General features: G+C 42.3%; 1 protein-coding gene across 1 annotated transcript in view; it reads left to right on the top strand.

Annotated features, from left to right (window-relative positions):
- lmo1 (LIM domain only 1) overlaps positions 1-22,425 on the top strand; it is a 68,326-nt gene that overhangs the window by 38,968 nt on the left and 6,933 nt on the right. The window contains exon 2 of the mRNA XM_060940393.1: positions 851-1,064. Coding sequence (XP_060796376.1) covers positions 851-1,064 — 214 coding nt within the window. The remainder of the gene's footprint in view (positions 1-850; positions 1,065-22,425) is intronic.

Genomic DNA, 22,425 nt, shown 5'->3' with positions numbered 1-22,425 from the left:
CTGAACATGATGCAACACCACACCAAACACCATACTAAACACCACACTGAACATGATGCAACACCATGCCAAACATTGTACTAAACACCAGATTGATCATGACTCAACACCACATCAAACATCATACTAAACACCAGACTGAGCATGACGCAACACCACACCAAACATTGCACTAAACACCAGACTGAGCATGACACAACACCACACCAAACACCACACTAAATACCACACTGAACATGACGCAACACCACACCAAACATCATACTAAACACTAGACAGAGCATGACGCAACACCACACCAAACATTGCACTAAACACCAGACTAAACATGACACAACACCACACCAAACCCTGTAGTAAACACCACACTAAACATGACACATCACCATGCCAAACACCACACTGAGCATGATGCAACGCCACACCAAACACTGTACTAAACACCACACTGAGCATGATGCAATACCACGCCAAACACCGTACTAAACACCACACTGAACATGACACAACACTATGCCAAACATCACACTGAACACCATACTGAACACCACACACCATCACACTACACCCCATGATGACCTTGAGAAAAGGAGATGTTGCCTGGTGTTTCAAGTGTGCATGTTTCATATCAGAGTTCACATCTGTTATTTTCACACAGTGTGATTGTAGAAAAGTCAGAAATGTGAAAGGTCCAGAGTTCTGATCCTATCGAACATGAAGCCCTCACAGCTCCAGCTCTGCTCGTGTCTCCTGATCAAATAAATAAATAAATGAATGAATGAATGTGTGCAGGGCAGCAGTGTTTGCTCAGGCAATAGATCACGCCATGTGTTCTCCTTATCACCTGCAGGAGTGCCGATGCTCTCCGTCCAGCCCAAAGGCAAACAGAAGGGCTGCGCTGGCTGCAACCGCAAGATTAAAGACCGCTACCTGCTCAAGGCGCTGGACAAATACTGGCATGAAGACTGCCTGAAGTGTGCATGCTGCGACTGCCGCCTGGGCGAGGTCGGCTCCACCCTCTACACCAAAGCCAATCTCATCCTCTGTCGCAGGGATTACCTGAGGTAAGAAAAAAAAAAAACACCCAAAAGGCCATGTTCCACCTGCAGCTCAGTAACATTAACACACTCCGAATACGTGTGACACGCTAAACACTCAGCAGCACTTCCTCATATCTGTGTCCTGTCTCACCATGTTATCGCCTCACTGCAGGGCAGCACTTGGCTTCCACCGGCTCGTACCATTCAAGCGCTTTCATCAGGGAAAAGTTTATATGTCAGTTTAGCACATGGTGACCAGCACTGTGGAGAAGAGCTGAAGGTTTAACTTTCATCATTTTTACTGGAATCTCAGAACACTGGTGATAGAACATTAACTTCATTAACATCATTGTGTGACGTGCATTTAGAACAATTATTATTATTATTATTATTATTATTATTATTATTCTCTGTAACAAGAAACTGATCAAATATTCAATTCAGTTTTATTTGTATTGCATGTTAAACAGTCTACGCTGTCACAGTATCTTTACAGAAACATTTAAGTTTATAGATTTATCAGTAATGAACAACCCTGAGTTGACGTGGAAAGGGAAAACTCCCTGAGACAACATGAGGAAGAGTTAGAATTGAAATGCTCAACTCTGCACTCTGAAAAACTCAGAACACTTCAGTTGTCCCTCTGGGGGAAATATTTAAAGGTGCAGTGTGTAAGAACTTAACCACCTGGTGAATTTGTACTCCAAGCACATGGGGGCAGTATATCAGCAGAAAGTCGGGGTGTCCACTCCATCATAACAAACAAGGAAATGTACAGTCCCTCCTCCCTCCTACCCCAAACACACCACCACTCTCACAGAATGATCCCTCACTGTACAAGTGCATCTCAAAAATATTGGAATATTGTGAAAAAGGTTTTTTTTCGTACTTTAATTCAAAAAGGTAAACTTTCATATATTCTATACTCATTACATGTAAACTGAAATATTTCAAGTTTTTTATTTTTATTTTGATAATTACAGCTTACAGCTCATGACAATCAGAAATCCAGGATCTCAGATTATTAGAATATTTGAGTTTGAGTAAAACAGTATAAATCCCGTGTATCTCTTGGTCTAGTTCAGTCCACACAACCACAATCATGGGGAAGACTGCTGACTCAACAGTTGTACAGTAAACAATCATCGACCCCCCCCCCCACACACACACACACACACACACACACACACAAGGAGAGTAAGCCACAGAAGGTCATTGCTGGCTGGAAAAGGTGCACAAGCAGCAGGGACGAGCGCAGCCTTGAGAGGATTGTCAAGAAAAGTCGATTCAAGATCTTGGGAGAGCTTCACAAGGAGTGGACTGAGGCTGGGGTCAGTACATCAAGAGCTGCCATGCACAGACGCCTTCAGGAAAGGGGCTACAACTGTCACATTCCTAATATCAAGCCCCTCCTGAACCACAGACAACATCAGAAGCATCTTACCTGGGCTAAGAGAAAAAGAACTGGACTGTTGCTCAATTTTAAGAATCAAAATTAAAACATAACAAAAAAAGCACCTTGAAATATTTCACTTTATGTGTAATGAATATAGAATATATGACAGTTTACCTTTTTGAATTAAGTTATGGAAAAAAGAATGTTGTCACTATATTCCAATATTTTGTGATGTATTAGTATGTAGAGTAAAGGCTTTTTTTTAAGTTGAATGCCATCTACTAACTAATAGCAGGGTAAGAAAATGCAAAATTCCCCGACACTGCTGAGACCCTGAGAGCCGGTTAAGAGAATTCTTATCTTATAATCTTCATGTGTGCCTTCAGCCTGTAGTTGATGTTATAACTTAGTTTTTATCCAGAAAACATCCACAGCACCTCGCGTATCAGTAGTGCCTGAGACCGCCTCTGCCTCTGTTAAATCATCACACAGCTGGACGTTTCTGAAAGTTTTATATTTTGCTGGGTTATAAAAAGGAGCACTGTACAAATATTTATTCTCTTCTCCACATTCACTGGATATGAGCAATCGCATGCTCTGATTGGCTACTCTACTACTAGGCTATCAGCTCATATACTGTGAGTAGAGAAAAACAAAATGGCAGAGCGTGTTGCTGAACCAACCGAGGACGAAATAAAAATTCTACTCGAAAACAAAACCACTAAAATACAAAATAAAAAACAACAAAATATGGAATAAAAGTATTTGATGGTAAGAACATATCTTTTTTATTTTTCAAGAATTATCGCATTTTTCATAAATTGCTCCTGTCATTTTGCCGGTTTGTTTACATTCTAAGCGGAAATTATTTTGTCGGACGTTTTGTATAAAGTTTTTATTTATCAAATTTACAAAAAATTAAAATAAAAAATGCTCTGTTTCTCAAAATCCAGTAAATGTGGATAGAATAAAACCATTATTCCACTCAATCTTGTTGTATATGGATTATAGACAACTCGGTGCTACGCGCCTCGTTGCCTATCAGCTCATGCATGACTCGATTTCAGGAAATAACTGTTAAATTGACTTGACTTGAGTGCCTCCTTACCTTTGCAAGTCAAACTCGCTCCGTTCTCACTTTACCAGCTGGTAAAGTCTCAGATCTTCCACTCAGCCACTAAAACTCTTCATGAGCTTCTGGTGATCTGTAGATTTTAAACTCATGCAAAGTGAAAGCACTCGGTCCAAAAAACGAGAGGGTTTACACAGTTCAGGTGTGGGAGTGGAAGGCATGTCTCAGGGTCTGGAATCCAGTCTTTGTTGTTTATTGTATTTAGTTTCAAATCGTGATGCTTCTCTTAGCGATTCAGTTTCTCCCAGTAGAGTCCTGTTTCCTTCTCGTTTCTCTTCTCCATCAGATTTAACCAACTTTTCAAGCAAACAAAATAAAAAGTAAGCAGGTGAACACTGTAGCAGGGTCACGTGACCGAGCACATTCCTCACAAGATGGCACCCATCCCATCATGCAACACAACGTGACATAACGTCACATTCACTATAACTGGGGGCTGTACCTTCAACATGATTGACAAAAGGCTAGAATATGCCCTCAAGACAGTGCTACTTCTTCATCCTCTCATGTTAGACTGAGGGCAGTCTGGACAGTACCGTGACTCACTATCACCTCTTGAGGTACAGAGTGGTATTACGAGACATGCAGTGTGTCCTATCCCAGGAGTGAGCTGGTCAGTAGGTATCTGCAACATCATACGTAGACAGATGTCTTTGACATAACATCAAAACTTATTTATTCACATTCTGTTGTGAATTTTAGTCATTTTTTAAATGTTTTAAACCAAAATTCTGACTTATAGCACTTTTAAAGAGTCGCTGTAGAAGCCGACAGCAAAGTCAAGTCAAGTTTATTTGTATAGCGCTTTTAACAATAAATATTGTCGCAAAGCAGCTTTACAAAATTTGAATGACTTAAGAGCTAATTTTATCCCTAATCTATCCCCAATGATGAAGCCTGCGGCGATGGTTGCAAGGAAAAACTCCCTCGGACGACATGAGGAAGAAACCTCGAGAGGAACCAGACTCAAAAGGGAACCCATCCTCATTTGGGCAACAACAGACAGCATGACTATAACATTAACAGTTTTAACATGAAGTCAGTTTCGTTGATGTTATAAACTCTTCATTGATGGAAACTTGAGTGCAAAACTGTTCATGACAACTGCAGTCCTAAAGTTAACAAGTCAACTGTAGTCCTCAGCCGTAAAAGCATTACTGTAAGAGTCCAGAACGTCCTCCAGGTGTGACTTTCAATTGTCCTCATGGGGCCGTCCTCCACAGGAGCGATGCGATGAGACTCCAACCAGACACAGGGCACCAGGATGGATCAGGCAGGTCCGAGGAGCAGAAGAGGTTCAAAATCTCAATCCCAGGACCGACATGTAACTCAGAGGAACAGATTTGGGGGGGAGAGAGAGAAAACACAGGTTGTTAGGTATGCCCAATGTCACCTGAATAAGTAGGAACAGTATACATACTGCACTGAGTATAAGCAGGGACTCCAGCAAAACTAACTATGACAGCATAACTAAAAGGGGAGAGCCAGAAGGTAACACAGGCGTGAGGGGCCCCGGGACATAAAGCAGCAGCCACTACACCATCAACAAACTCGAGTGAGCAAGCGAGTGGGGACTGACAGCATCCATACATCCCAGTTTACCAAAACACTCTGTCTGAGGATCCTCCAGATCTACACCTTTAGCTCATAAACACCATTAACACAAGGCTTGACTAAACAGATCTGTTTTCAGCCGAGACTTAAACACTGAGACTGTGTCTGATTCCCGAACACTACTTGGAAGGCTGTTCCATAACTGTGGGGCTTTGTAAGAAAAGGCTCCGCCCCCTGATGTAGCCTTCACTATACGAGGTAGCAGCAGATAGCCTGCACCTTTTGATCTAAGTAGGTGTGGCGGGTCATAGAGGAGCAGAAGCTCACTCAGGTACTGTGGTGCGAGACCATTCAGTGCTTTAAAGGTCAATAGTAGTATTTTATAATCAATATGAAATTTGATTGGGAGCCAATGCAGTGTGGATAAGACAGGGGTGATGGGGTCATAATTTTTCTAGTTCTAGTAAGGACTCTTGCTGCTGCATTTTGAACTAACTGGAGCTTGTTTATGCACTTATTGGAACATCCAGACAGTAAAGCATTACAATAATCCAACTTGGAGGGAACGAAAGCATGAACTAGTTTTTCCACGTCATGTAGTGACATTAAATTTCTTATCTTAGCAATATTTCTGAGATGAAAGAAAGCTATCCGGGTGATGTTCTCAATGTGAGTTTCGAATGAAAGACTGGGGTCAATAATCACTCCGAGGTCTTTTACTGCTGCACGTGAAGAAACAGAAAGGCCATCCAGAGTTACTGTGGAATCAGAAAACTTACTTCTAGCTGCATGTGGTCCGAGTACAAGTACTTCAGTCTTGTCAGAGTTAAGCAGAAGGAAGTTAATAAGCATCCAGTGTCTAATGTCCTTCACACATTCCTCAATTCTATTAAGCTGGTGTCTCTCATCAGGTTTTGCAGAAACATACAACTGTGTGTCATCAGCATAACAGTGGAAACTAATACAGTGTTTACGAATAATATCGCCCAGAGGTAACATATATAGAGAAAAAAGCAGTGGGCCCAAGACAGAACCTTGTGGAGCAGCAAACTTTACCTCAGTATGAAGAAGAACCTTTATTCGTCATATGCACACTTCAAGCACAGTGAAATTCATACTCTGCATTTAACCCATCTGAAGCAGTGAACACACGCACACACTCAGAGCAGTGGGCAGCCACACCAGAGCACCCGGGGAGCAGTCAGGGGTTCGGTACCTCGCTCAAGGGCACCTCAGCCCAAGGCCACCCCATGTTAACCTAACTGCATGCCTTTGGATTGTGGGGGAAACCGGAGCACCCGGAGGAACCCCACACAGACATGGGGAGAACACGCAAACTCCACACAGAAAGGCCCTCGCCGGCCGCTGGGTTTGAACCCAGAACCTTCTTGCTGTGAGGCGACCGTGTTAACCACTACACCACTGTGCCGCCCCAATTTAATGTCTAGAAAATGTCTAGAAAAAAATCACCATTTATATCAACATACTGATAGCGATCAGTTAAATAAGAGCTGAGCCAGGAGAGGGCCGTTCCCTTAACTCCCACAACATTTTCTAGTCTATCCAGAAGAATGGAATGATCAATGGTATCAAATGCTGCACTAAGGTCAAGCAACACAAGTAGCGAGACACAGCCCTGATCAGACGCCAACAGTAGGTCGTTTACTACTTTAACCAGTGCTGTATCTGTGCTATGATGAGGTCTAAATCCTGACTGATGCATTTCATGGATGTTATTCCTATGTAAATATGAGTATAACTGCTGTGCCACAGCTTTTTCAAGGATCTTGGAGATAAAGGGGAGGTTTGATATTTGCTGATAATTGGACAGCTGACAGGGATCAAGGTCAGGTTTTTTAATCAGGGGTTTGATAACTGATAACATGTAAAGTGTTTTCTTATTCCAAGTAGAACCTTTTTCTGGAGAGTAAGAACCTTTTAATTATCCAGTGAACCTCAGGGAAGCAGGGATACATGGCTCGCTACATACTTGGATTATGAGTTTTCTGACCCAAAAATTCCAGCAAGTCATTCTTAAAGGGGCAGTATCATCTCCCACACATGTAACATCGGGTGTCCCACAAGGCTCAGTGTTGGGGCCTTTGCTCTTTTTCTTGTACAGCAATGACATCACAGAAGGGATAACCTCCATCAGAATTCTGCCTTCTAGCTGACGACTGTATCATGTATAGAGAAATAAACTCAGACCAGGACTGTCAGAACTTTCAGAAAGACATCGATCACCTCTGTGGATGGGAACAATGTTGGCAAATGAAATTCCACATGAGCAAATGCTATGCAATGCAAATAACCAATCATAGGAAACCAATCAACTCAGATTACAGGATGGAGGATTTGATTTTAGAAACCATATCAAACTACACTTATCTCAGAGTAGAATTAAGCGACACACTAAGCTGGGCAAACCACATTCAAACAGTGACTTTCAGGGCAAACCAAATTCTTGGACTGCTTTACAGGAATCTGCAGGGTTGCACCCCAGATATAAAACCTGTTCCATACGAAACCCGAGTAAGTCCCCAACTTGAATATTGTGCACCAGTATGGGATCCTTATCAACAGGACCACATCTCTCAGCTGGAGGGAGTTCAACAACACTTGGCCAGATTCATCTTGAACAACAGTAAGAAAAAGGCGAGTGTAATGAAAATGCTCAAATAGGAGCCATTAAAGAAAGAAAGAAAGAAAGAAAGAAAGAAAGAAAGCACAACTTTATTCATCACACATTTGTGAAATTCCTCTCTGCATTTAACCCATCTGAAACAGTGAACACACATATGTGTGCGCACACACATACCCAGGGCAGTGGGCAGGCATGGGTACAGCACCCAGGGAGCACCCAGGGAGCAGGTGGGAGTTCGGTGTTTCGCTCAAGGGCACCTCAGCCCAAGGCCATCCCATATTAACCTAACCGCATGTCTTTGGACTGTGGGGGGAAACCAGAGCACCCGGAGGAAACCCACATGGACAATATGCAAACTCCACACAAAAGGGCCCCCACCGGCTGCTGGGCTCGAACCCAGAACCTTCTTGCTGTGAGGCGACCGTGCTAACCACTACACCACCGTGCCACCCATTAGAGCACAGGAATGTGGTTCAGAGGCCGACATGCATCTACAAATCAACAAATAAATTAATTGCCCTGGACACAGACTCATACCAAACTAAGCCAGAGCATTACCAAGGAAAAATATAGCCATCTCATTTATTAAAACATCAGCGAATAAGGATTGTTTTAAATATTCACTATTCCCAAGGACATGTGCACAGTGGAATTACCTCCCAGCAGATGTTCGAGATGCCCTCACCAGAGACACCTTTAACTGCATACCATAAACCCCTGCTCAAAAATTAATATCCCGCTCAGTTGACTTGCAACTGCAGGTTACAGCCCATCTGTGGAATTTATATGGCAGCCCACCAGAACCTTGCAGGAACCCTTGAAGAACCCTTTTTTACTCAGAGTGTATGTATCTTGGGTAAATATGCAGTAGATATTCCAAATTATTTTATCCACATTCACTGGATATGAGCAGTTGCATGCTCCAATTGGCTACTCTGCTATGAGGATATCAGCTCATATCCCATGAGTAGAGAAAAACAAAATGGCAGTGTGCATCATGTCAGATATATCACTTTATCAAGTATTTAAAAGAAACAGAAATAGCTAAAAGAATATAAGTCACAGTATCACCACTTCTAGATTTTAACCCCTGGCGTACTGGGACTTCTCACAAGCTCACAGTACCCTTTCCTCTTCTCTCCATATCAGAGTGTCTCTTGGTGAGTCATTATGACATTTAAACTACATTGCCCAGGGTGCACTACACGACACTCACCTCTCTCGACGCTCGCGGGACTACATGACACTCACTCGCTTGTTCACGGAGAAGTTGGAAACAACAAATGGAAAAAACAAAGAAACAAAAACAGGGCAGTAATGTTGGCATGGCTACAAAAGGGCACAAACAGAATGAGAGTTGAAACTGAGTCAGATGATGACAGAGCTCTTCGACAGTCAAATTCTACCGCGGCAGAAAATGCAGGTGGGGAGCAGCAAGCTAACACTATCGCGTCTGCTAACAGCAAAGATCCTGCTGCTATAGCGATGCCTGTTGCGACCAATACTCCAGCCAACTGCAACGTTAACAGTAACCACCTTCAACATGAATGGCCAGACTGTTGGTCAAAGAAGCAAGTACAGTATTTTTGCTCACAGAATGACTGGCTTATTTTATAAAGACAAACATCTTGGGTGTAAGATATGTAGCCGCCCGATTCATATGCCAACAGGTGAATATGGGGAGTACTGGCACTTTTTTTTTCTACTTAAAGCACTGGTATGAACGCATCTTTTTTTGTATTTTTCCAGAAATATTATTATTGCATTTTTCACAAATTGCTCCTGTCATTTTGCCAGTTTGTTTACATTCTAAGCGGAAATTATTTTGTCGGACGTTTTGTATATTTTTTTTTATTTATTGAATTTGCAAAAAGTAAAAATAAAAATGCTCTGTTTCTCAAAATCCAGTGAATGTGGAGAGAATAAAACAGTTATTCCACTCAATCTCACTGTACATGTACATGGATTATAGACAACTCGGTGCTACGCGCCTCGTCACCTATCAGCTCATGTACGACTCGATTTTGGGGAATAATTGTTAAATATATTGTTCATTAATATCTTATTAATACCAAGAACCTGTCAGAGATTTGGTGATGGGTTCTTTAGAGATTCAGTGGATAATGAAGTGTTCTTACCTTCTTCAGGTTCTTCTAAGTGAACCTTCTCTGACAGTAAAACACACTTTTCGGGTTCTGTATGGAATGAAGCGTTCCTCCCTGAAAGAGGGATAATTAGAAGATAACCCTGAAAGATTACGGTTTTCTCAGACTGTAATTTTGTACCAGTTTTCTGTTTCTGTTCCTCGATAAATACTCTTACTTTATGTTACTTAAAATTTTTATGTCTGCTCTGTTTTAATCAGCTGAAGTAAATACCTCAATGTCTAATGTCTTCAAATATTGAGATATATTTTCACATTTTGCCCAGCGCTAAAAAGAGATGTGCGCTTTTTCTTTTTTTTTTTACAACAAATTTCATTTTAATTAAACGTACAACTGCATAAACAAGACAAATAATTGCCATTAAATTCATGGGAAAAGTTATGTATAAATATGACATGATTTTATTCCACCCTGACTCGCTGCTGTCTCATGGTGTTTACAGGAAAATAAAATACATTTTAAGAAAGAAAGAAATTTTAAACTCAGAATGAAGTGTTTAAAAAAAAGAATACAATTTAAACTGCAACAAAATACAAATTCACTTTTTTTTTTAAATTCATTTAGGCTGGGTTGCACCAACATAATTTAAATTAAACCTAGTTTAGGCCTAAACTAGGTTTAGTAAATCTATGTTTAAATCGGGTTTAAATTAATCAGAGATATGTTGCACATCTTAATTTTAACCTTGGATTAGTTAAACCATTTTAAGCGAGGATTAAAATAAAATTAATCTGTTTACTCTCTTCCCAAAGTTGTAAAGCACAGCCACTGCTATTATTACTGTTAGGGTAGTGTCCAGTTTGGTGCGTAGTCCCATCAAACGTGGAAATCTTTGCTTCCACATCCCAAACGCTCTCTCAACAACTGCTCTTGTTTGAATTTGAGAGTTGTTGTAGTTCCTTTCAGCTTGAGCCCATGTTTACATTAGACCGTATCAGCGGATCATCAGATTAACGTTTTTAAAACGATTAGCGTGCGCACAGCAACACCAATACACGATTCGCGTGCACACAGCGACGCCAATACACGGATACGCTCGGCTCCGCAGGCATCCTGCGCTCCAAATCACTCCACCCTGAACAGCGAGTGCCCTCTGGAAGGTGCGCACTCCGGCCCTGCGCAGCTCACAGAGCACGCGAGTGAAGTGCACAAGCCACGATTCGGGACTGAGCCGCTGTGTGTGCGATCCCAGCGCATATCACTTACCACTTGCAAGTGGAAGGATGGCAAGCCTAAAGACAATCATAACTACACAATGGGCAGTATTTGCATCAGTATTTGCAGTATTTTCATACTTTTATACTCTTTAATGAAAGGTGATACAAGGCGGAAGTCCGCGCCGTTTTTCAGCAGTCGTGTCACATGACCAACGCCAGTGAATCAGGAAGGTGGATGTCACAGTGACGTTGTCCAATGAGACACCAGCTAGAGCTCAGCACAGCGTATCCGCGTATTCTGAATGTTTACACAGCACCGGAGCTGACACGATCTGGATTGAATACGTGGACCCTGGCGGATTCCCGTTTCCCGGCGTTTCCAGGTGGTTTGTGGAGTCATCAGGTATGAGTGACATGCATAGCCACTGTCTCCCACTAGATATCCACCTATCTCCCTTCCTTCCAGAAGTGCACAGAGATGGCTGTTCTCAAAAATCCGACTGTCATGTGTGGATCCTGGCCATCTTGCAACAATGTTTGTAATCTGGGCCTGGTTATCGCACACAACTTGGACATTGATAGAGAAGTAGCCCTTGCGATTGCGGAAAAGTTCCTCATTCTCACCACCTGGGTTAGATATTAAAATGTGTGCAGTCAATAGCGCCAATTACCCCAGGAAATCCTGCTTTTCTGTAGAATCCAGCTGTTATCTCCCTACTTTGCTCAAAATGAGTGAACTGATCTCTCAAGCTTGCAATAGCCTTTGACACCCTGTTGACAATGCTGCAAACTATGGACTTGTGAACTCCAAATAGATCCCCATCAACCATTTGAAAGCAACCTGTGGCATAAAAGCGCTAAGCAACCAAGCGCTGGAGAAGTGGCGGCACAGCAGCATTCCTGTCACTTCTGTGCTTGATAGCTGGTCCAACTTTCCCATTGAGGTAAATTACAGACTCTTTTGTGAATCTGTACCGCTGGAAAAACTCACTGTTGCTATAAAATTGCATAGGGTTAAGCCTATCTCGAATATTCCTGCGTGGAACGCTTTCTTCTAATTCCAACAAGCGAATATATGCAGCCATGTTGTCACTAACACTGAAAACCTCTAACTTAAACCTCCTCCAGGGGTGGTTTATTTTAAACTGGCAATCCAGGTTTATCCTGGGTTTAAAATCACTGGTGCAACAGATTTAAATTTAACCTACGTTTAAGTGTGATTTAAACCTGAGATTATCCATGGTTTAGATTTAACCAGAGATTAATGTAAACTAGATTTAAACTAGGTTTAAGTTTGGTGCAACATAATTAGTCAGTAAACTGTGATTTAATCCAGTTTAAAAATTAAACCACAATGGTGCAACCCAGCCTTAAAGTGTTAAACTTACTGTTAGGCCACAAAGAGAAGCTGTGTGTGTGTGTGTGTGTGTGTGTGTGTGTGTGTGTGTGTGTGTGTGTGTGTGTGTCCCCTGCTTTCTAACCATCTGCTCACTAAATTAAACATGATTATTTCCTGGGTGTTGTGTCTCAGTCCCCCGAGCTTTTACGTGGAGATCCAGCCATTCTTGGTGGAGCTGCTGCTGACACAGTGGTGAGGATGGGGGGGAGCACCGGGGCAGGATGGTTTCTTTCTTCACCATCCATCACACATCCCACTCCACTGGCTCTTAATGTGGTTAAGACTCAGTGAGAGGAGACAAACAGACGAGCTCATGGTCTCTGAACTGCAGTGACGAACACTGGAACGTTCCATATGAAATGATGGAACTGTTAAACATCAGGTGGATGAGAACAATGATTTATTTGACCTGTTTAGCTTGATTTCTTTTTCTTTTTCTTTTTTTTTTTTAATTTGATAGCTTCATGTGGTATACCAACTATAACCACAATGGGCAGCTGATTATTTTTCTCTCCTTATTCATCATTAAAAAAATTGAGAGCTAACTCTTAACAATTTACACATTATAGAAGTTTCTACTACAAATGTTTTTAGTTTTAATAATACAGTTATGAAAAAAACAAAGTTAATTATAAACATTGAAAATAATATTACACAGAGGATTAAAATGCTGGATGGGAGACTTTGAGACGTCTTCAGACTCATCTGTTTATCACAAATCGGCTAAAGCTTTCCTGCTTTCTCGAGAAAGAAACTGACATCTCGATGTTTGTGCAAAAACAGTTTATAGAACACAACATTAAATACTGTACACTATACACTGACAGTTAGTGTAACACTAACGATCTAGTTAAGATCATTCAGAATCAGGACTTAACGATATTCAGCGCTGTTCTGTGGCGTGTCTCAGATTTACATATTCGTTTGTTTTATAGTAAAATAAATGTAAAAGAAAATAGAAAATAAACAAAGTTTCAGGAAAAACTTCAATTTTCAAAACATTTTCAAAACATGTATGATATTTGTGTTACATGATCATCTGTGGAGGAAGATTAATGCACAGAAATATGAGAGATGAGAAAGAAGTGAAACAGGAGCGACTTCTGATGTCATAATGAAGCCCCGCCCACTGATTGTCTCAGCATGAGATGAATATGGGGCACTGATGAAATGTGTTATAGAACAAATTAAATGCTGACACCACTGGATAAAAGAGAGGCCACACACACACACACACACACACACACACACACACACACACACACAAACAGATCACATCTTCTGTAATGAAGTCATATTTTGAAGCAGAATTATCCTCACACACTGAGACACACTTCATTAAACACTGATGTGTGGATCAAACTCATCCCCGTTATATTCCACTAGTTTGGAGTCGAGCCACACGTTAATTATGATCCCGACTCTGACTTGAGGAGAGTCACTGATGATGACTTCACTCAAGAACTCCTGCTTTTATTCCAGCAAACTGGCGACAGTCGTTCATTAGCACTCGGCACAATGAGATCATTAATGATTTATTTATAGCCGCGAGACTGCAGCAGCTTCGCCACAGCCAACTGAATGAACCCTCACACACCTCAAACACACTCCGCTCTCAAATACCCCCCCCCCCCCCCCCCACACACACACACACACACACACACTGTTTAACTGCAGCACTGATGAGTTCTGGACTCTGATTGGTCAGAAGGGAAGGTGTTGATTAATTCTCTAGAACAGCAGCTCTGACTGTAGTGCAGCTACACATCGCAGGTTTATTTATAATTAATGCCCTCTTTCTGATACGTTATCGTTTCCATAGTAACAGCTCAGACATGTACAATGGATGCTCAGTTTAATATTTTTAAGATGTTTATGTATCGTTTGTGGACGCAGTCTCCAGTGTGAGCGCTGTGTTACAGTCAGATGTGAAGCTGGAACTGTAAAGTTTCTCATGTCTTCAGAACAGATGAGTTTACACTTCTTTACAGTTTCTCAGGAACAAGCTGGAACAAGCAGTGCTGTAGTCGAGTCATTAAACCTCGAGTCCGAGTCCAGTCTCAAGTCCCAAGTGTTCAAGTCCAAGTCATTAAAGAAAATTGAGTCCACTGTTGATCCAAATCGAGTTTAAGAACAAGACTCCACATGCACCGTGTGACGGTGTCTGTTGCTGCCTTTATGTGAAAGTGTCTCTGCTACTGTGTTGGACTAACGTTCCTGCTCCACTGCCTCATTTTAGTGAACAGGCTACAGATCAAAAGCTTGTTCATCACTCAGCAAGCCCCGCCCACTATCAACAGGACAATGAACATACAGTAGCGTGTTGCTTCCTTCTCTGGGTGGAGTCTCGCCAAATGATGATTGAAGTTCAAGGTTGTCCCCGTCATGTCCTTGATAGTTCTTCTACATATGGAACACATAGCAGTGCATTTTTTTTTCCACTGCATGAGAAGTCTGTATGAGCAAAGCAGACAATCCTAGGGGCGTCTCTCCAGGTATTTTAGCGCCGTTAACGTTAGTTTGTTCCTGAACATGATGTACAGTATGAACAGGTGAATGTGCATTTTCTTGCACTACTCTGAGTCCAAGTTCAAGTCATCAGTGCTCAAGTCCAAGTCAAGTCACGAGTCCTTAAATTAGGGCATGAATTGGACTCAAGTACTACAAGCCTGGGATCCAGCTGAGATTTTTTTTCTCTTATTAACTTCAAGACCCTTATCAAAAAGAAGTATACTTCAGGTTCATTTTATTAAGTATACTTAAGTAAAGTTAAAGTATATTTCCTTAAGTATACTTTTGTGTACCAAGTATATTGATATCAATTACTTACAGTATACTTGTAAGTAAACTAATCTAATACTTCTTGGGACTAAATTGGCCCACTTTTAGTTCATAAAAAGTATACATTAAGTCTAAGAGAAGTAAACTTTGAGTATACAACTAGTATTTTTTATTTTGTACTGCAAGTAAACCACAAGTAAACTTATATATTAATAGTTTACTAGTTCTATACTTGTAGTCCACTCTTTAGATTACAAAAGCATATTTCATAGTGTACTGGAAATAGACTATTAGTTACTGGTTATATACATCTAGTCCACTTTTTAATTTTGAAGTTTACTGCAATTACCCTTCTCGGTATACTATTCGTTTGCTAGCCCTAACCCTTACCTCATGCACACTACCAGTAGACAACTTAAGTGTTTTGTACCTTAAGTTACAATGAAGTTATAAAGGTAAGAATTCACAAAATAACAACAGATACTCGGGATTAAGAACATATTCATTTTCTTTCAAAATCAAAATTTAAAGCATTGTATTAAACGCCAAAGTATAAAAACATGGCAATGACAACAAATTGACATCCAGCTCTAAAGAAAAAGAAATTAATAAAACAAATTAATTATCCCATTCAGGAGAAATAAAAAAAAAGAAACCTTATATGGAACCACAGACATACCTCAGAGTCAACAATGCTGAAGCACAACTACAGGGCAAGTACACTTAAACATAAGGCACAAATATTTTAATACTTTATTACACTTTTGTTAAGTATATCTTGATCAAAAGTAAACTGAAAGCATATGCTCTTATTTTTAGTTTAAAAGAAGTATACTAAAAGCACACTTGAATTAACTTCTTTTTTTGTAAGGGAAGAGAGAGAGAGAGTAAATAGACACTGATGGGGAACAACTGTTTATAGCTGCTATAATGTCAGTGACAACAAGAACTCACTCGTTTGCTGACCTTCCGTAACATTAAAGGGAAACTCCAGGATTTTTAAACCTGATCCTTATTTTCAGATCTTTTTGGGTTCAGATATTCAATTGTTTTGGTCCCAATTAAAGTCAGTCCAGTTTTCTGATGTTCACTAAAGGATCCGTTCCATGTTGTCAGACATTTATAATAACAGTATGAGTCTGTCGGTGGCCAAAACAAGTGCTTTACTTTGATATGGATGATTTCCCCATAGAATTACATTCTAGAGCTGTTTTGCAGTTGCCAGATACAGCTTTCTGACTCAATACTGCACCAATTTCTATCGTTTATCTATCCATCCATTATCTGTAGCTGCTTATCCTGTGCAGGGTCGCAGGCAAGCTGCAGCCTATCCCAGCTGACTATGGGCGAAAGGCGGGGTACACCCTGGACAAGTCGCCAGGTCATCACAGGGCTGACACATAGACACAGACAACCATTCACACTCACATTCACACCTACGGTCAATTTAGAGTCACCAGTTAACCTAACCTGCATGTCTTTGGACTGTGGGGGAAACCGGAGCACCCGGAGGAAACCCACGCGGACACGGGGAGAACATGCAAACTCCGCACAGAAAGGCCCTCGCTGGCCCCGGGGCTCGAACCCGGACCTTCTTGCTGTGAGGTGACAGTGATAACCACTACACCACCGTGCCACCCCTTTCTATTGTTTATGTCCCTATTAAATATCTGGACCCAAAAAGATGGGAAAGTAGGGTTCCAGGTTAAAAAATACTGTGTGTTCGCAGTGCGACTCATCGCCCATCAGCAAAGTAAAGTCTGTTGAGGCAAATCTACAAATTTGTGTTAAATCTCACAGCTTTGTTATGAAAGTCCTGTATCTGAGCGTTTGCTTCATGTTGAACAAACCATCTCGAACTCCTCACCCATCTCCTCTCACTCCTCCTCTCTCCAGTCTAATTAAACTCAGCTCTGCTGGAATATGTGTGTGTGTGTGTGTGTGTGTGTGTGTGTGTGTGTGTGTGTGTGTGTGTGTGAGAGAGAGAGAGAGAGACATGAGGACGAGCACTAGAGAGAAACTAATATGGAAGCTCTGGAGCAACTTAACGTTCATCTTTCTCTCTGCTCCTTGTCTGAGCTCACGGCTTTATCCCGCAGTCGGAGCAGCAGGCCATCGCCGTCTGATCCGCCTGTCCTCGATTTTGCATTGCATCATGGCTCAGTGGAATATAAAAGTGTATCTGTGCTTCTGGATCTCCAAATTAAACACGGAGACATGGGTTCAGAAAATGAAAATGTAAATCTGGTGGAGATTGGAGGCGTCAGAAAGAGGAGAGAGAGAGAGAGAGAGAGAGAGAGAGATGTGCCCCACTGCTCCTGTTCCGTTTGTGACCTTCACTGCACTGGTTCAGCCTCGTGTTCTAATAAACTTAAACAAACAGCTGAGAAATTTCATTTCTGTCTGTTTTGTGCTCCACTGAATGTCTGCTTACATCTAAAGTTACAAATCTCTCTTTCTCTCTCTCTCTCTCTTCACTTGGTCCAGAATTAGTCAGGTTCCTTACAGTGGGAACCTTTTACCCTTTTACTCTTCTGACTGTGTTACAGACTTCAGGCTCTTGTGTGAAATGAATCACTCTGAGAAAGTCTCGTGCGGTTCCGTCTCTGGTCTCTCGGCTCGTGTTCATCGCTCCTGCATCCTGCTCGCTGTGCAAGTCTCTGAAGAAGTGGATTAGGACCATGTGATCATTTTAATTATTTAATCATTAGCCAAGAATTAATATATCATGGTTTGTAACCTGATTATTGGTTTTGTTTTGTTTTGTTTTGTTGGAAAAAACATATCAGCTGGTCTGTCCAGCTCCAGTCAGATCTCAGGCTTTACATTAGACTTCTGCAGATTTGGGGTTTATTCAGGGTCCGAGCACTGAATGAAACACCAGGAAAGTGCAGCATTTCCTCCAAAACTCAGACACACGAGCGACATGATGGTGGCGCTAGAGAACAGTTTTGTCCCTGAGCTTTGTGTAGCTTTATCTCTGTCATGGACCGATTAGGTGAGATTTGAATCTGTTTTGTGTTTTATATAAAAACTCCTCAGCGAGTTTTCATGCATTTTTTCCTTCCTGTTTTACCTGCAGCTTGTTCTGATAAAATGATTTGTGAGGAACGCTGATGTGATTTAAACACAGATCACTGAAACACGGCATCGAGTCCGATAACAGCTACAGTTCGGTTTCTTTTGTGAATTCACTCTAAATGCTGCGTCCTCAATCACATCAGCGTTTAACAGCAGGGGTTTTGTGAAGCTCACTGTAATGGGTCGTGTTGTGTCTTTGTGCTGAGCGTTCAGCTGAAATTAAAGCCATAACTGGAAAACCACAGCCAGCGTCAGCCAATCAGATTTCAGCAGATGTGTCTCAGGTCTAGAACTGGACAAGTGTGAAATATAAATGATATGAAAAAATGTCTGGGTTAGTTAGTTAGTTAGTTAGTTAGTTAGTTAGTTAGTTAGTTAGTTAGTTTCAAAATGAGTTTTCTGCTATAAACATTATTTATTTATTTATTTATTATTTATGTCGGGTGCCAGTCCTCCTCTGCCACCCGAACCATCTTGGCAGCCCAGAAGCTCCTGTCCTGCATAGCCTTCCCCATGACATCAGCTTGTAGACCAGTGTCTCTTTTCAGCACATCCACATAGATGAGGGGCCGTCTTCCAGGCCTCCTTTTCCCATGTGCTGGAGACCACAGCACCAAGTTGGACACTACTTCCTTATTATTTCTGAAACAGTGTCCAGCAAACCTCAGACGTCTGGCTCGTACTTTATCGGATAGTTTGGGGAGTCCAGCATACAGCTCTTTATTTGTGCAGTGTTGGTCCCATTTTATGTTAAGAACACATCTCAACATCCTCGTATAGCAACCGCCTAACTGTTTCTCCAGTTTAGGAGTGACTGTCCATGCTTCACAGCCGTATAAGAGCACTGACTCCACTGTTGAAAGAAAGAGACGTACTTTGATCTTACTTGAAAGGTCTGACTTCCAGATCTTCCCAAGCTTGCTACAGGCTCTCCATGCTGCTACTTTTTGGGAGATGATGTCCTTAGAGGTGCTTTCCATGTGTGACCCCAGATACTTGAAGTCTTCCACTTTCTTGAGTACAGATCCGTCTGTGGTCTTCATACAGACTGGAATCTGTTGGTTGAATGCCATAAACTTGTTTTTTTTCCTGCATTCATCTGTAAGCCCACCCTTGCAGTTGAGGTTTCTAAATTCTGGAGTAGCTTCTGGGCTTGCTGGATTTCCTCTGAAAGGAGTGCTATATCATCAGCAAAGTCCAGGTCTGTGACTGTTCTTGGTCCAATTCTTCTACTCCTTCTCCTCACCAATTGGAAGCCTAGCTCCTCTTCTTTCCCCTCTATGGCTACCCTGAGTACATAGTCCAAAACTATCACAAATAGGTATGGTGCCAAGGTGTCTCCTTGCAGCACTCCTGCTTGTACCTCAAAGGGCCTGGTGTCCCCATCTGGAGTTACCACTTTAGCCCTGGTGCCCTCGTACAGCCTGCCTATGGCACTAATGATTAGCTCCGGGATGCCGTAGGCCTTCAGGATCTTCAGCATCTTGCCCCTATGGATGGTGTCAAATGCCTTCTTAAAGTCTATGAAGGTGATTATGGCAGGTAAGTTGTGACTCTTTATGCCCTCGATCAGTCTGCGTAGAGCGAGTATGTGTCCGACAGTCGATCTTCCTTCTCTGAACCCATTTTGGTTGTGTCTCAGATGTTTTTCCACAGCTGGCTTTATTCTGTTTAGTAACATCCTGTTGAAGATTTTGGCTACTAGTGAGCTCAGGCTGATGCCCCTGTAGTTGCTCCCCAGTCTGAAATCACCAGATTTGGGTATAGGAATGATGTTTAACAGGGACCACTGCTCAGGCTTCCCCCCCTCATCAGTGCCCTGTTGCAGAAGTCTAGGATGATTTCGTCTAACCCTTCACATCTCTTCAGAACTTCTGGTGGTATCCTATCTTCCCCACTGGCCTTTCCTTCAACCAAGGATTTCTTTGCTTTCTCATATTCCCCCTGATCGAATTGGCCCTCCTTTATCTCGAGATCCTCAAACACAGTAGGAATTTCCTCATCCTCCTCTGTAATGCTAGGGGGATTTCCAAGAAGAGTTTTGAAGTGATTGTACCAGTTCTCAATCCTTTCTTCTTGTGTACTTCCTTCCAGCTGACCCTTCCTAGTTGTCTTTCTGTCAGTGATGTCATTTATGAGTTTCCAGCTCTGTCCATGCTTGCAATTCACATGAGCTTTCTCTACCTCTCTGATCTTGTTGCTGAGATCTTCTTCCTCGACTGCTATGTAGGTTTCCTTCAACTTCTTTTTGGTCTGACTGTACTCTTGTCTGTTCTCTACAGTTGTGCTCTCCTTGTATTGTTCATACGCCCTATTCAACTCATCTCTAGCATGTGTCACCCTTGAGTCCTCTGAGTGCCTTGTCTTTCTTCCCCTCTTCCTAATTGGGACCACCTTCTCTGCTGCCTCCTGAGTGGCTTTGATGAACCTCTCGTACCTAGTTCCTGTAGTGGTTGAAACCTGTTGTGTACTTCAATCGTATACAGCTCCTGTATGTCTCTTCTGCTCTTAAACAAGTTCCAGTCATACTGTCTTTTTCTTGGCTCTGCTTTCTTTTTCCGCAAGCTGAGTCTCACCCTGGCAGATACGATTCTGTGGTCCGAGACGACAGTTGCAAAGGAGTTGTATGCCTCCACGTTCAGCATGCTGTTGCGCCACTTTCTACGTATTAGCACATAGTCTAGCTGATACTTGATGCCTCCTGGGCTGATAAAGGTCCAGAGCTTTCCTGCTTTCTTGCAGAAGTAGGTGCTAGAAATGACTAGATCCTTCTCGCTTGCCAGGTCCAGCAGCTGTCTACCATTCCTATTTGTTTCTTTATGGAATGTGAATTTGGCATCCTCTGGTCCTATTCTTGCATTGAATTCCCCTACAACCAGCAGTAGGTTGTGAGCTGGAATGGATTCAGTGGCCCTCGCCAGGTCATCATAATGGGCTTTCACTATGTCTTTATCTGCCGTGTTGGTTGGACAGTAGGTGACAATGATGGTTGTTGCCAGATTCCCTTGAAAGCTTGCTGTAAGTATCCGCTCTGTGTTTGGTGTAACTTTTGTCAGTGAACTGCTTGCTTTAGAGATGAGCAGAATCCCTACTCCTCCAACAGCAGTTCCAGCCTGGTTTCTAGTTGCAGATGTTGTTATGAGCATGCCGCCATTGATGTCTTCATACCTGATCACTTCCTCATGCACAATGTGGTGTTCCTGGATTCCCAGAACATCAATTCCGTACAAGCTCAGGTTGGTTGCCAACTCCTCTCTACATCTTGCTTCTTTTATGGTTCTGACATTAAGTGTTGATATTGTTGTAATGTTCCTGCAATTGACAAGTCTTCTCCCCATACAGGTACCTCTGTCAGGGTTGATCCTTCCTTGCAGGTTTGTGGACAAGTCAGCATGAGATCCTATTGAATCTCAGTCTGTGGTGGGAGCTATATTAGGGACTGTAACCCTAGTGTTACTTCTGTCCGCCATCATGGTCTTTCTGTTGCTATAATAACTGCGGGCGCAGCTCCTACAGTATGGTTTGTCATATGAGTTGTCCTTCTTATAGTCCAGTGGCCGTTGTAGGGTAGTCAGTACTGGCATCCTACCTCCGCCCTTCACCTTCATCATCCCTGTCTACGACCAGAGATGACAAGTTGCACAGGTCCCGGGACTCCCTGTTTCTGATCACTGGCCGCTACTGTGACATCCAACAGGTGCCCTCTTGCCGATGGACAGAGTTGCACTCTTATATGCCCAAGGTAGTGATCTACCTCAACTATTTAACCCATAGCGGCAGAGCGTGTCCACACGCCAGTGGGACATGCCTACTGCACCTCTGGGCCCGCTTGTTGTGCCGAGATCCCCTACATAGCCAGCCTTGGGTTTTGAGTCCCAAGTTACCGGGTTGGCCACGAGGAGGCCATGTAGGAGTCTTGGGTAAACATAATGAGCTAAAACTCAGTGATTTAAACTGATTGTGATGAGATGTGAAATATTTGTAATGTGAACACGACAGGGGCGGCACGGTGGTGTAGTGGTTAGCGCTGTCGCCTCACAGCAAGAAGGTCCTGGGTTCGAGCCCCGGGGCCGGCG

The sequence above is a fragment of the Neoarius graeffei genome, chromosome 15 (assembly GCF_027579695.1).
Source record: "Neoarius graeffei isolate fNeoGra1 chromosome 15, fNeoGra1.pri, whole genome shotgun sequence".
NCBI classification, from domain to species: domain Eukaryota; kingdom Metazoa; phylum Chordata; class Actinopteri; order Siluriformes; family Ariidae; genus Neoarius; species Neoarius graeffei.
The sequence above is the reverse complement of the archived record's forward strand: the minus strand, read 5'-3'. Positions and strand labels throughout refer to the sequence as shown.